The sequence below is a fragment of the Salvelinus alpinus genome, chromosome 6 (assembly GCF_045679555.1).
Source record: "Salvelinus alpinus chromosome 6, SLU_Salpinus.1, whole genome shotgun sequence".
In the NCBI taxonomy this organism is placed as follows: domain Eukaryota; kingdom Metazoa; phylum Chordata; class Actinopteri; order Salmoniformes; family Salmonidae; genus Salvelinus; species Salvelinus alpinus.
In genome coordinates, this window is record NC_092091.1 from 78073594 (window position 1) to 78088374 (window position 14781).

Sequence of the window (14781 nt, forward strand, 5' to 3'; positions counted from 1 at the left end):
AGTAATGACCAACACATCTGGATTGGAGCTGTTGACCCACACTTTCAATTGATCCATTTAAGGTAATAAGCTTCCAGTGTTAACGTGCAGAAAACCCAGGCTTTTACGAGAGCAGAATGATGACTTGATCCCGGGTCAGTATTCCTGAGATGGTTCATCTCTAGATCTGCATTTGCTCTTACATTGAGTCCAGGTTTGGGTTTATTTCACTGAAGAAGATTGCCTGCACTGTCATTCACACAGAACACATTATTTCACAAAACATCTCTTTGAAACTACGGTATAGACCCATTTTGGCATTGAGCCTTTCAAGTTTTCTAACTTTAGGGTATTTTGGAGGAGCAGAATATTCAACCATTCATAACCCCAGGATTTGTGCTTGAGAGACGGGGTTGTGAAACACTTCTGTGCAGCAGCCTGCAAATTGAACTTTCAGTTGGACTTGAGCTTGACTGAACTTTAGTTACATTTCCTTCCTGTTTCCAACCAACCACACATTCTGTTGTTGTCACATGGTGTTTCTGAACCTACCAGACAGTGGTATCTAAATAATGCTAGATCACTACTATTGTGTAATGTTTGTCTCATCAACAACAAACCAGTAAACTGTAACATTTCTGGTTGAATCCATTTTCAACTCTTTTTTCCCCCTTCATTTCACATGATATGATCATTTAATGGATTGTCTGATTGTTATGTAATGTGTTAGTGGTTCTGGGGGACTGAGCAGGGGAGATAAAATAAAATGCCTGTGGAGTTGAAGTCCAACTAGAGCGATGAAGACCATGGATATTGATGATGACACGTATGCTGACAAGCCCAGAGAAATGGATGGTGTTGGTGTTACATTTTCTGGGTTCAATGCAAGTACAGACAGACGTAAAGACAGATGTATAGACAGAAACACACTCACACTTTCTCATTTCATAAGTAGACTGAACACATGGTCCAAAATGTACAAATGAAAATACTATGTGGTTAAATAGTCATATGCACACCATAATGGTAAATATTGATATTTCATTCTGTAACGACTGTAACATTATGTAACTCTCAAACACGAAGATCCCCTGAACGCAGCTCACTTTCCAGATCCCAATCACCTGAATTCTGATCACCTGTTCACACACCTGTATGTCATTTACACACACTAATTAGTTCAGTTCCCCGCACCCTGTCATTGTGAGGTATTGTTTGTTTTGATACACAGTCTATTCGAAACTCTGTTTATTTCTGTATTAGTCCTCCCGTGTATCGTAGTTTTGGCCATCCTCACTAACGATGCCTTTTTGCCTATTCCCTGCCTGTACTGTTACCTTTGTGGAGTCCCTGTTTATGTCCTTCTGCCTGTCCCTGGAACCAGCTACCTGCCTCTTCCTGTGGTCCTTTGCTAATAAACACCTGCTGCACCCTGCGCTTGAAACCAGCACTCTGTCTCCCATCATATTCATTACACATACACAGTCTGTTAGACAACAGTTCCACTCCCTGGGCCTGATGAACGGTAGATAAACTCTACATAGCTCTGGTCTCTTTAAAGACATCAAATACATCTTTCAATATAGTTACAAATAGAAACAACAGCTCAACTCTTAATTGGATAACCAATACATCTCCATTAGACATGGGCTACAGCACGACACACTATCGGTCATTTACATTTGAAGCGAGATGCACAGCGTTTACCATTAATGCAGTTTCTGCTAACCGGGGGAAATGCCTTTAAAATACGCATTGTCGGCTGTATAGTGCCACACTATAACACGCTTTGCATTGAATCCCAGTCTGTAGACCTTTACATTCATATCCATATAGGGGTTGAATATGGCAGATTTGGACACTGATAAATGCCTAAATTGGAATGCTGTGGCTGTACAGTAACATGCTATACATGACGTCATAGATCAGGGTCTCCACTTCACAGTTCTGTACGCGTTTTGACAGACAGCTGTTCTGAAATTGACCATTGCAAGCCACAAGAAGTTGACCCCATCCCTTTCACTAATTGGGAAACTTTGAAAATGTTTTGTTGTCTGACTGAGGGAAAGGCTGTAAATTAACAGGACTCAATGTATTTTAAAAGATGAGATGTTGAGGATTATAATAAATACCACGTTGATGTCATACAAGAGCCCAAATCTGTACTTTACATTTCCTGATCATAAAACTCATGTAATAAACAGTGTCAATAAATATTTAATTTAGCTCTATCCATACAGGCCAATTCCCATTATGATGTGCATTTCACAATTTAACAACATACCATTTTCATTTAAGCTTTTACAGTTATTAATTCATTTTAAAAGTTGTAATTTGTTTTACTTCCATTCTATTATATGTACCAATCGTACCTTTCTGCTTATTACATTTCCCATTTGGCTCTTAAGTACCATTTCCTAGATTGCCGTTTTGTACATTTTATAAATGTACGGACTCAAAGCTTCAAAATGTATGTCATACACTGCAGTTTGGGGACCCATGAGGAAGTTATGCTTATTTTATATGTGATTAACTTGTTATTCCACCTTGTAGACAAATACCAGAAAATCTATATAATGTGATTAAATATGTATACTGTAGTACAAAGATATATTTAATGTGATTAAATATGTATGTATACTGTAGTACTAAGATATATGTGATGTGATTAAAGATGTATGTATGCTGTACTACTAAGTGTTGTAATGTACTAATACTATAGTAACACCAGTGTTTCACTTCTAAATGGTGTCAGTTATACGTTGACAAAGCAGTTTGAAAAAAAGGTAAGTATAAAACAGAGAGGTGTCTTGTCCTTCTAGATTCCATGTTAATATTAGATAAAGTATAAAACAGAGAGGTGTCTTGTCCTTCTAGATTCCATGTTAATATTAGATAAAGTATAAAACAGAGAGGCGTCTTGTCCTTCTAGATTCCATGTTAATATTAGATAAAGTATAAAACAGAGAGGTGTCTTGTCCTTCTAGATTCCATGTTAATATTAGATAACGTATAAAACAGAGAGGTGTCTTGTCCTTGTAGATTCCATGTTAATATTAGATAAAGTATAAAACAGAGAGGTGTCTTGTCCTTCTAGATTCCATGTTAATATTAGATAAAGTATAAAACAGAGAGGTGTCTTGTCCTTCTAGATTCCATGTTAATATTAGATAAAGTATAAAACAGAGAGGTGTCTTGTCCTTCTAGATTCCATGTTAATATTAGATAAAGTATAAAACAGAGAGGTGTCTTGTCCTTCTAGATTCCATGTTAATATTAGATAAAGTATAAAACAGAGAGGTGTCTTGTCCTTCTAGATTCCATGTTAATATTAGATAAAGTATAAAACAGAGAGCTGTCTTGTCCTTCTAGATTCCATGTTAATATTAGATAAATTATAGAACAGATTAGAGAGAACAAAAATGTACTAGACAAGACATGTCTTTAATCAAGATTACATTATTTATTGAATAAGCAGGAAGTACACGTTGTTTAAGTACGGAATGATAAAAGCACAAGAAGCAAACATACTGTATACCTGATAAACATAGTCATTTTAAATGTGTTTAGAAGTGTAAAAAGTAACAGTAATTGATTGACAGCGGCTATTGAATGATATCTCCCTATTCTACACATCATTGTTTGACATATGAATAAATGATTGTCAGCTTGTATAGTGGACATGAGTTGGTCATGAATGGTTGTTCATGGTCACGTGATGAAGTGGCCCCTCCCGAGATTTCAAAATCAGTGTATCTCGAACCAAAAGAGAATTTCCTCTTTGTCTAATAAAGGTGTTGTTTTCTCCCGTGGGAGACTCTTGTTCAGGTACTGTGTGTGTGTCTGAATGTGTGCATGTGTTTCTCTCCTACCTGTAGTTCAGAGTACCATTCTATCAAATCCCATCAGTCTTCAGACCATCATTAACATACAGTAGGGAGTTCATTAATCAGCAGTGCAGAGAAAGTAACTATGAGAAGACTATATCTCACAGATCCAATGTTCTGAAGAGGAACAATCAAAACTCCACCATTGTCCATGGCCTGATGACATGTGATAGATGAACGCACAGTAATGGAGTGTACTACCAAGAGGATGTCCAATTCTCCAATACCTGCAGTAGAAACAACACAGAGTTTGACTGACCTCTCTCTCAGAACCTAGAGTATGAACAACACAGAGATAGACTGGCCACTCTCTCAGAACCTAGAGTATTAACAACACAGAGTTAGACTGACCACTCTCTCAGAACCTAGAGTATGAACAACACAGAGTTAGACTGGCCACTCTCTCAGAACCTAGAGTATTAACAACACAGAGTTAGACTGACCACTCTCTCAGAACCTAGAGTATGAACAACACAGAGTTTGACTGACCACTCTCTCAGAACCTAGAGTATGAACAACACAGAGATAGACTGACCACTCTCTCAGAACCAAGAGTATGAACAACACAGAGAATCAGTCCTACTCCTTCCACTGTGGTCAGTGTTATTAGAGCAGTAGTCTCTTAACTTGGGGTGGTCAGTGTTATTATAGAGCACTAGTATATTACCTTGGGGTGGACAGTGTTATTATAGATCAGTAGTCTCTTACCTTGGGGTGGTCAGTGTTATTATAGATCAGTAGTCTCTTACCTTGGGGTGGTCAGTGTTATTTGAACAGTAGTCTCTTACCTTGGGGTGGTCAGTGTTATTATAGATCAGTAGTATATTACCTTGGGGTGGTCAGTGTTATTATAGAGCAGTAGCCTCTTACCTTGGGGTGGTCAGTGTTATTATAGAGCAGTAATCTCTTACCTTGGGGTGGTCAGTGTTGTTATAGAGCAGTAGTCTCTTACCTGGGGGGGGCAGTGTTATTATAGAGCAGTGGTCTCTTACCTTGGGGGGGGGCAGTGTTATTATAGAGCAGTATTCTCTTACCTTGTGGTGGTCAGTGTTATTATAGTGCAGTAGTCTCTTCCCTTGGGGGGGGGGGGGTCAGTGTTATTTTAGAGCAGTCGTCTCTTACCTTGGGGGGGGGTCAGTGTTATTATAGAGCAGTAGTCTCTTACCTTGGGGTGGTCAGTGTTATTATAGAGCAGTAGTCTCTTACCTTGGAGTGGTCAGTGTTATTATAGAGCAGTAGTCTCTTACCTTGGGGTGGTCAGTGTTATTATAGAGCAGTAGTCTCTTACCTTGGGGTGGTCAGTGTTATTATAGAGCAGTAGTCTCATACCTTGGGGTGGTCAGTGTTATTATAGAGCAGTAGTCTCTTACCTTGGGGTGGGGGGTCAGTGTTATTTTAGAGCAGTCGTCTCTTACCTGGGGGGGGGGGGTCAGTGTTATTATAGAGCAGTAGTCTCTTACCTTGGGGTGGTCAGTGTTCTTATAGAGCAGTAGTCTCATACCTTGGGGTGGTCAGTGTTATTATAGAGCAGTAGTCTCTTACCTTGGGGTGGTCAGTGTTATTATAGAGCAGTAGTCTCTTACCTTGGGGTGGTCAGTGTTATTATAGAGCAGTAGTCTCTTACCTTGGGGTGGTCAGTGTTATTTGAACAGTAGTCTCTTACCTTGAGGTGGTCAGTGTTATTATAGAGCAGTAGTCTCTTACCTTGGGGTGTTCAGTGTTATTACAGAGCAGTAGTCTCTTACCTTGGGGAGGGGGTCAGTGTTATTATAGAGCAGTAGCCTCTTACCTTGTGGTGGTCAGTGTTATTAGAGCTGTAGTCTCTTACCTTGGGGTGGTCTGTGTTATTATAGAGCAGTATTCTCTTACCTTGGGGTGGTCAGTGTTATTATAGAGCAGTAGTCTCTTACCTTGGGGTGATCAGTGTTATTACAGCAGTAGTCTCTTACCTCGGGGTGGTCAGTGTTATTATAGAGCAGTAGTCTCTTACCTTGGGGGGGGGGGGGGGGGGGGTCAGTGTTATTATAGAGCAGTAGTCTCTTACCTTGGGGTGGTCAGTGTTATTATAGAGCAGTAGTCTCTTACCTTGGGGGGGTCAGTGTTATTATAGAGCAGTAGCCTCTTACCTTGTTGTGGTCAGTGTTATTAGAGCTGTAGTCTCTTACCTTGGGGTGGTCTGTGTTATTATAGAGCAGTAGTCTCTTACCTTGGGGTGGTCAGTGTTATTATAGAGCAGTAGTCTCTTACCTTGGGGTGTTCAGTGTTATTATAGAGCAGTAGTCTCTTACCTTGGGGTGGTCTGTGTTATTATAGAGCAGTAGTCTCTTACCTTGGGGTGTTCAGTGTTATTATAGAGCAGTAGTCTCTTACCTTGGGGGGGGGGGGTCAGTGTTATTATAGAGCAGTAGCCTCTTACCTTGTGGTGGTCAGTGTTATTAGAGCTGTAGTCTCTTACCTTGGGGTGGTCAGTGTTATTATAGAGCAGTATTCTCTTACCTTGGGGTGGTCAGTGTTATTATAGAGCAGTAGTCTCTTACCTTGGGGTGGTCTGTGTTATTATAGAGCAGTATTCTCTTACCTTGGTGTGGTCAGTGTTATTATAGAGCAGTAGTCTCTTACCTTGGGGTGGTCAGTGTTATTATAGAGCAGTACTCTTACCTTGGGGTGGTCAGTGTTATTATAGAGCAGTAGTCTCTTACCTTGGGGTAGTCAGTGTTATTATAGATCAGTAGTATCTTACCCTGGGGTTGGTCAGTGTTATTATAGAGCAGTAGTCTCTTACCTTGGGGTGGTCAGTGTTATTATAGAGCAGTCGTCACTTATCCCGGGGTGGTCAGTGTTATTATAGAGCAGTAGTCTCTTACCTTGGGGGGGGGTCAGTGTTATTTTAGAGCAGTCGTCTCTTACCTTGGGGGGGGGGGGTCAGTGTTATTATAGAGCAGTAGTCTCTTACCTTGGGGTGGTCAGTGTTATGATAGAGCAGTAGTCTCTTACCTTGGGGTGGTCAGTGTTATTATAGATCAGTAGTCTCTTACCTTGGAGTGGTCAGTGTTATTATAGAGCAGTATTCTCTTACCTTGGGGTGGTCAGTGTTATTATAGAGCAGTAGTCTCTTACCTTGGGGTGGTCAGTGTTATTATAGAGCAGTAGACTCTTACCTTGGGGTGGTCAGGGTTATTATAGAGCAGTAGTCTCTTACCTTGGGGTGATCAGTGTTATTACAGCAGTAGTCTCTTACCTTGGGGTGGTCAGTGTTATTATAGAGCAGTCGTCACTTATCCCGGGGTGGTCAGTGTTATTATAGAGCAGTAGTCTCTTACCTTGGGGGGGGTCAGTGTTATTTTAGAGCAGTCGTCTCTTACCTTGGGGGGGGTCAGTGTTATTATAGAGCAGTAGTCTCTTACCTTGGGGTGGTCAGTGTTATTATAGATCAGTAGTCTCTTACCTTGGAGTGGTCAGTGTTATTATAGAGCAGTATTCTCTTACCTTGGGGTGGTCAGTGTTATTATAGAGCAGTAGTCTCTTACCTTGGGGTGGTCAGTGTTATTATAGAGCAGTAGTCTCTTACCTTGGGGTGGTCAGTGTTATTATAGAGCAGTAGTCTCTTACCTTGGGGTGATCAGTGTTATTACAGCAGTAGTCTCTTACCTTGGGGTGGTCAGTGTTATTATAGAGCAGTAGTATCTTACCTTGAGGTGGTCAGTGTTATTATAGAGCAGTAGTCTCTTACCTTGGGGGGAGGGGGGGGGGGCAGTGTTATTATAGAGCAGTAGTCTCTTACCTTGGTGGTCAGTGTTATTAGAGCGGTAGTCTCTTACCTTGGGGTGGTCAGTGTTATTATAGAGCAGTAGTCTCTTACCTTGGGGGGAGGGGGGGGGGGTCAGTGTTATTATAGAGCAGTAGTCTCTTACCTTGGGGTGGTCTGTGTTATTATAGAGCAGTATTCTCTTACCTTGCGGTGGTCAGTGTTATTATAGAGCAGTAGTCTCTTACCTTGGGGTGGTCAGTGTTATTATAGAGCAGTAGACTCTTACCTTGGGGTGGTCAGTGTTATTATAGAGCAGTAGACTCTTACCTTGGGGTGGTCAGTGTTATTATAGAGCAGTAGACTCTTACCTTGGGGTGGTCAGTGTTATTATAGAGCAGTAGACTCTTACCTTGGGGTGGTCAGTGTTATTATAGAGCAGTAGACTCTTACCTTGGGGTGGTCAGTGTTATTATAGAGCAGTAGTCTCTTACCTTGGGGTTGTCAGTGTTATTATAGATCAGTAGTCTCTTACCTTGGGGTGGTCAGTGTTATTATAGAGCAGTAGACTCTTACCTTGCGGTGGTCAGTGGGGTGTCGTCCACCCATTTCCAGGGCCCCTTAGTAACAGAGTCAGTCAGACCAATCCAGGCAAAATTGAATGATTTAAACCCATTGATGAATGTCTGTTGAGGAACAGGAAAAGCATTGTTAATAATACATGATGGACTAATAAATAAAGTAGCTCTCTGTCTCTCACCTGTTCCTCTTCACTGTTAATGATCACCAGGTCTGCTCCTCTCTCCAGACAGTCCTGTCTACTCTTCTCCCAGGATTTCTTCTCAGTAGACAGGTAGTAACAGCTACAGCCAAACCTTCTCCATCCTTCAGGACAGGACCCTAGAAGTTTGACATTTACCATATTTGACACTCAAATGTTATGAAAAATAAAAAGAGCATGACTCAGATAAAGCTAACGAACCCTTCCAATGAGCTGATAGAGATTCTGCCCTTCACCAGGAAATAATTCTAATGTTCTGGTGATTTCTCACAGCAATCGTTTGTGTGAATTTCCTGTTTGCCTTTAGCTTTTACACTGAACAAAAATTGAAACGCAACATGCAACCATTTCAAAGTATTTACTTAGTTACAGTTCATATAAGGAAATCAGTCCATTGAAATACATTTTTTAGGCCCTAATGTATGGATTTCACATGACTGGGAATACAGACATGCATCTGTTGGTCACAGATATCTTAAATAAAAGGTAGGGGTGTGGATCAGAAAACCACCATTTGTCTCCTTCACATAGAGTTGATCAGGCTGTTGATTTTGGCCTGTGGAATGTTGTCCCACTCCACTTCAATGGCTGTGCAAAGTTGCTGGATATTGATGGGAACTGGAATACACTGTTGTACACGTCAATCCAGAACATCCCAGACATGCTCAATGGGTGACATGTCTGGTGACTATTCAGGACATGGAAGAACTGGGACATTTTCAGCTTCAAGGAAATGTGTACAGATCCTTGCTACATGCAGATGAGCTTCCCTGAGACGATTTCTGACAGTTTGTGCAGAAATTCATCGGTTGTGCAAACCTACAGTTTCATCAGTTGTCCGGGTGGCAGGTGAAGGAGTCGGATGTGGAGGTCCTGATCTGGCGTGGTTACACGTTGTCTGCAGTTGTGAGGCCGGTTGGACATACTGCCAAATTCTCTAAAACGACGTTGGAGGAGGCTTAATGTAGAGAAATTAACATAAAAATCTCTGACAACAGGTCGGGTGACATTCTTGGAGTCATCATGCCAACTGCATGCTTCCTCAACTTGAGTCATAGATGGCATTGTGTTGTGGACAAAACTGCACATTTTAGAGTGGCCTCTTACTGTCCCCAGCACAAGGTGCACCTGTGTAATTATCATGCTGTTTAATCAGCTTCTTGATATGCCACACCTGTCAGGTGGATGGATTATCTTGGCAAAAGAGATAAGCTCACTGACAGAGAGCCTATTTGTGCATATGTGACATTTCTGATATACTTTATTTCAGCTCATGAAACATGGGACCAACACTTTACATGTTGCCTTTATATTTTTGTTCAGTGACATTTTCAAGTTAAACATAACTTTGCAACTATTATTTATTCCCACACTGAATAAGTAAGTAGCTTTGCACGAGCCTTGGCTTGTGAGAGGCCAGAACAGCTCATAGGATCCTGCTCCTGTTTCTGTAGTGTGAGGCAGCTTGATGTACAAGTAATAACTTCCAATGTATCTGACATCTCTAGTCTCTTCTAGAATTACTAATTATAAAACTGGGTCAATGTATTACATTACACTTCAGATCCCCCCAGTTTCTACACAGATCAGAACATGCCCCTTCAGTTATGATGCAGCTTATACAGTTGAAGTTGGAAGTTTACATACACTTAGGTTGGTTAAAACTCATTTTTCAACCACTACACACATTTATTGTTAACAAACTATAGTTTTGGCAATTTGGTTAGGACATCTACTTTGTGCATGACACAAGTAATTTTTCCAACAACTGTTAACAGACAAATTATTTCACAGTATCACAATTCCAGTGGGTCACAAGTTTACATACACCAAGTTGACTGACTTTAAACAGCTTGTACCTGTGGATGTATTTCAAGGCCTACCTTCAAACTCAGTGCCTCTTTGATTGACATCATGGGAAAATCAAAAGAAATCAGCCAAGACCTCAGAAAAAAAATTGTAGACCTCCACAACTCTGGTTCATCCTAGGGAGCAATTTCCAAACGCCTGAAGGTACCACGTTCATCTGTACAAACAATAGTACGCAAGTAAAAACACCATGGGACCACGCAGCCGTCATACCGCTCAGGAGGGAGACGCGTTCTGTCTCCTAGAGATCAACGTACTTTGGTGCGAAAAGTGCAAATCAATCCCAGAACAACAGCAAAGGGCCTTGTGAAGATGCTGGAGGAAACAGGTACAAAAGTATCTATTTCCACAGTGAAACGAGTCCTATATCGACATAACCTGAAAGGCCGCTCAGCAAGGAAGAAGCCACTGCTCCAAAACCTCCATAAAAAAGTCAGACTACGGTTTGCAACTGCACATGGGGACAAAGATCGTACTCTTTGGAGAAATGTCCTCTGGTCTGCTGAAACAAAAATAGAACTGTTTGGCCATAATGGTCATCGTTATGTTTGGAGGAAAAAGGGGATGGCTTGCAAGCCGAAGAACACCATCCCAACCGCGAAGCACGGGGGTGGCAGCATCATGTTGTGGGGGTGCTTTGCTGCAGGAGCGACTGGTGCACTTCACAAAATAGATGGCAAAGATGGCATGAGGAAGGAAAATGATGGCATGAGGAAGGAAAATTATGTGGATTTATTGAAGCAACATCTCAAGACATCATTCAGGAAGTTAAAGCTTGGCCGCAAATGGGTCTTCCAAATGGACAATGACCCCAAACATACTTCCAAAGTTGTGGCAAAATGGCTTAAGGACAACACAGTCAAGGTATTGGAGTGGCCATCACAAAGCCCTGACCTCAACCCTATAGAACATTTGTGGGCAGAACTGAAAAAGCGTGTGCGAGCAAGGAGGCCTACAAACCTGACTCAGTTACACAAGCTCTGTCAGGAGGAATGGGTCAAAATTCACCCAACTTATTGTGGAAAGCTTGTGGAAGGCTACCTGAAATGTTTGACCCAAGTTAAACAATTTCAAGGCAATGCTACCAAATACTAATTGAGTGTATGTTAACTTCTGACCCACTGGGATTGTGATGAAAGAAATAAAAGCTGAAATAAACCATTCTCTCTACTATTATTCTGACAATTCACTTTCTTAAAATAAAGTGGTGATCCTAACTGACCTAAGACAGGGAATTTTTACGAAACCTGAGTTTAAATGTATTTGGCAAAGGTGTATGTAAACTTCCGACTTCAACTGCATGTGGAACAATTTACAAAAAAACTCTTAGAATTGATGTTCTGGTGCCTCTTGGGAAATTCCAAAAATTGATTTCTGATCTTTTAAATGTTAACTGTGATTGTTTTTCTTAAGGTGTATATGTATTGTGTCTGTGTAGTTGTGCATACAGTGGCAAGAAAAAGTATGTGAACCTTTTGGAATTACCTGGATTTCTACATAAATTGGTCATGAAATTTGATCTGATCTTCATCTAAGTCACAACAATAGACAAACACAGTCTCCTTAAACTAAGCCTGAGCTAATGAGTTAATGACTTCTCAAAAAGCTAATTGGATTCAGGAGTCAGCTAACCTGGAGTCCAATCAATGAGACGAGATTGGAGATATTGGTTAGAGCTGCCTTGCCCTATAAAAAACACTCACAAAATTTGAGTTTGCCATTCACAAGAAGCTTTGCCTTATGTGAACCATGCCTTGAACAAAAGACATCTCAGAAGACCTACGATTAAGAATTGTTGACTTGCATAAAGCTGGAAAGGGTTACAAAAGTATCTCTAAAAGCCTCGATGTTCATCAGTCCACGGTAAGACAAATTGTCTATAAATGGATAAAGTTCAGCACTGTTGCTACTCTCCCTAGGAGTGGCCATCCTGCAAAGATGACTGCAAGAGCACAGAGCACAATGATGTTCAGAAGAATCCTAGAGTTTCAGCTAATGACTTACAGAAATCTGTGGAACATGCTAACATCTCTGACAAGTCTACGATACATAAAACGCTAAACAAGAATGGTGTTCTTGGGAGGACACCACGGAAGAAGCCACTGCTGTCCAAAAAAGACATTGCTCAACGTTGGAAGTTTGCAAAAGAGCACCTGGATGTTCCACAGCGTGACTGGCAAAATATTCTGTGGACAGATTAAACTAAAGTTGAGTTGTTTGGAAGGAACACACAACACTATGTGTGGAGAAAAAAAGGCACAGCACACCAACATCAAAACCTCATCCCAACTTTAAAGTATGGTGGAGGGAACATCATGGTTTGGGGCTGCTTTGTCGCCTCAGGGCCTGGACAGCTTGCTATCATCAACGGAAAAATTAATTCCCAAGTTTATCAACATTTTGCAGAAGAATGTAAGGCTATCTGTCCGCCAATTGAAGCTCAACAGAAGTTGGGTGATGCAACAAGACAACGACCCAAAACACAGAAGTAAATCAACAACAGAATGTTTCAACAGAAGAAAATACGCTTTCTGGAGTGGCCCAGTCAGAGTCCTGACCTCAACCCGATTGAGATACTGTGGCATGACCTCAAGAGAGCTGTTCACACCAGACATCCCAAGATTATTGCTGAACTGAAACAGTTTTGTAAAGAGGAATGGTCCAAAACGCCTCCTGACCGTTTTGCAGGTCTGATCCGCAATAACAGAAAATGTTTGGTTGAGGTTATTGCTGCCAAAGGAGGGCCAACCAGTTATTAAATCCAAGGGTTCACCTACTTTTTCCACCCTGCACTGTGAATGTTTACACGGTGAGTTCAATAAAGAGATGAAAATAATTGTTTGTTAAAAGTTTAAGCATACTGTGTTTGTCTATTGTTGTGACCTAGATGAAGACCAGTTCACATTTAATGACCAATTTATGCAGAAATCCAGGTAATTCCAAAGGGTTCACACTTTTCCTTGCCACTGTATGTTTATTTCTTTGTATTGAAAACAGGGCTCTACTGCAAATGAGACCTTGGTCTCAGTTGATCCTGTTTAAATAAAATTAAAATGTAAGTACACCCGCTGGACACTAGTCTATCATAAGACCTTACCTCCACTTTATCTCCTTAATGCTGAGTGCCAAGCAGACACTCATCAGGTACAATTTTTACAGCATTTCATATAACTCGGTTGGGGATCAAACTTCCAATCTCAGGGCAGACACTAACCACAAGGTCACCGGTGAATGATAAAAGATGTCGAACTACTATTTATCTAATTTCCTTGACTGACAAAACAAAATCTGAGGGAGTTCTAGGTAGGTAGTTCTGATTACCTCTGATCTCCTGTGGCGTGTGTTGAGAGCTAAGGCAAAACACAGTTCCTGTCATTTGTTTCTGGTCCTAATGGCCATGGCTAGCGCTGATAATACTTCTTGAATACGTTTATGTGTGAGATAACAGGTCAACTACCAAAACTGTGGGGGGGCTGTCCTTACCTTTGTTCTCCCAGTTCAGTCTTTCTATCTCCTTCTGTAGCCGGTCACGCTCCATAGTTGTAGTGTTCAGACTCTTCATCAACTTGTCTACTTCAGTGGCCCTGGTATTTAGACTATTCTGTAGCTGGTCTCTCTCGGTGGTCCTGGTATTTAGACTATTTTGTAACTGGTCTCTCTCTGTAGTCAGGGTGTTGTAACTGGCCTGTAGCTGGTCTCTCTCTGAAGTTGCATCTGTAAAAGGGAAAAGTCAATGTGTAACTGTCACAACATTGACTACAAATGTTTAATAAAAAACAATGTTCACTTACAGGAATCCAACAGGCCTATGATGACAGCCAGTAGAACACACACTGCAGCAACTCTGGAAGGTCTCCTCCACCACTGAAAATGTACTGAATAACAAGTTATTAAAGTCAGATCTATGGTAATGTGTTTTACTGTATCATCAGTGTTTAATTTGAGCTGGATCCTGCGGGAACAGGATCCGGCACCTCTCAGTTTGGACTGATGCATTCCAGAACCTATTTGGCTGGATCCGCTGCCTCTCATGGCATTAAAAATAGTTACAATTTGCAGTGTAAAAAAATTATAATTAAAGCGATCAAAGTTATTTGGAGTTTTCTCATCGTCAATTCTCCTGCCCCCTAAAAAAAAAATGCAATGTGAAAACGTAGATTTTCAGCCCGCACCTGAAAAAGGGAACTGTAGGTAGAGGCAGGTATCCTCAATATTAACGGGCCCTGTATTTAGGGGTAAGGTAGAGGCAGGCAGCCTTGAGGTTACAGTGTTGTGCCTATAACCGAAAGGTTGCAGGTTTGAATACCGGAGCGGACAAGGTGAACAATATGTTGTACCCTTGAACAAGGCACTTCATCCTAATTCCTCCAGGAGTGCTGTACGTTGGAGCCATTGTGATCATTGTCAAGAAGTCACACCCATCCCACTGGTGTTAGAAGTTCAGAGTGAGAAAGTTTAGACTATTTAGAAATAATTAAATCATGAAATGATGAGGATCTCTATCCTCTTTAACAGGAGGA

General features: G+C 41.1%; 1 protein-coding gene and 1 long non-coding RNA gene across 12 annotated transcripts in view; both read right to left on the bottom strand.

The window, feature by feature from the left end:
• Positions 1 to 14781, bottom strand: part of LOC139579463 (receptor-type tyrosine-protein phosphatase H-like) — a 307157-nt gene that overhangs the window by 250948 nt on the left and 41428 nt on the right. For 5 of the 10 annotated variants that reach the window (XM_071408156.1, XM_071408154.1, XM_071408151.1 and 2 more), the window contains 5 exons: positions 14053 to 14136; positions 13745 to 13975; positions 8372 to 8511; positions 8188 to 8297; positions 3419 to 4093 (listed from right to left, as the gene is read on the bottom strand). In XM_071408156.1, coding sequence (XP_071264257.1) covers positions 3961 to 4093; positions 8188 to 8297; positions 8372 to 8511; positions 13745 to 13975; positions 14053 to 14136 — 698 coding nt within the window. In that variant the 3' untranslated portion in view covers positions 3419 to 3960. Of the gene's footprint in view, positions 1 to 3418; positions 4094 to 8187; positions 8298 to 8371; positions 8512 to 13744; positions 13976 to 14052; positions 14137 to 14781 lie in introns of those variants that run through there. The other 5 variants (XM_071408157.1, XM_071408161.1, XM_071408162.1 and 2 more) reach the window with 3 other exon arrangements.
• Positions 4558 to 8181, bottom strand: LOC139579471 (uncharacterized). Of its 2 annotated transcripts, XR_011675753.1 has the most exons (4): positions 7778 to 8181; positions 6566 to 7725; positions 4901 to 6524; positions 4558 to 4858 (listed from the first exon to the last, which is right to left on the bottom strand). It is a non-coding gene; the product is annotated as an uncharacterized lncRNA (long non-coding RNA). The 2 variants fall into 2 exon arrangements; XR_011675752.1 differs by having other exon boundaries at positions 4901 to 7725.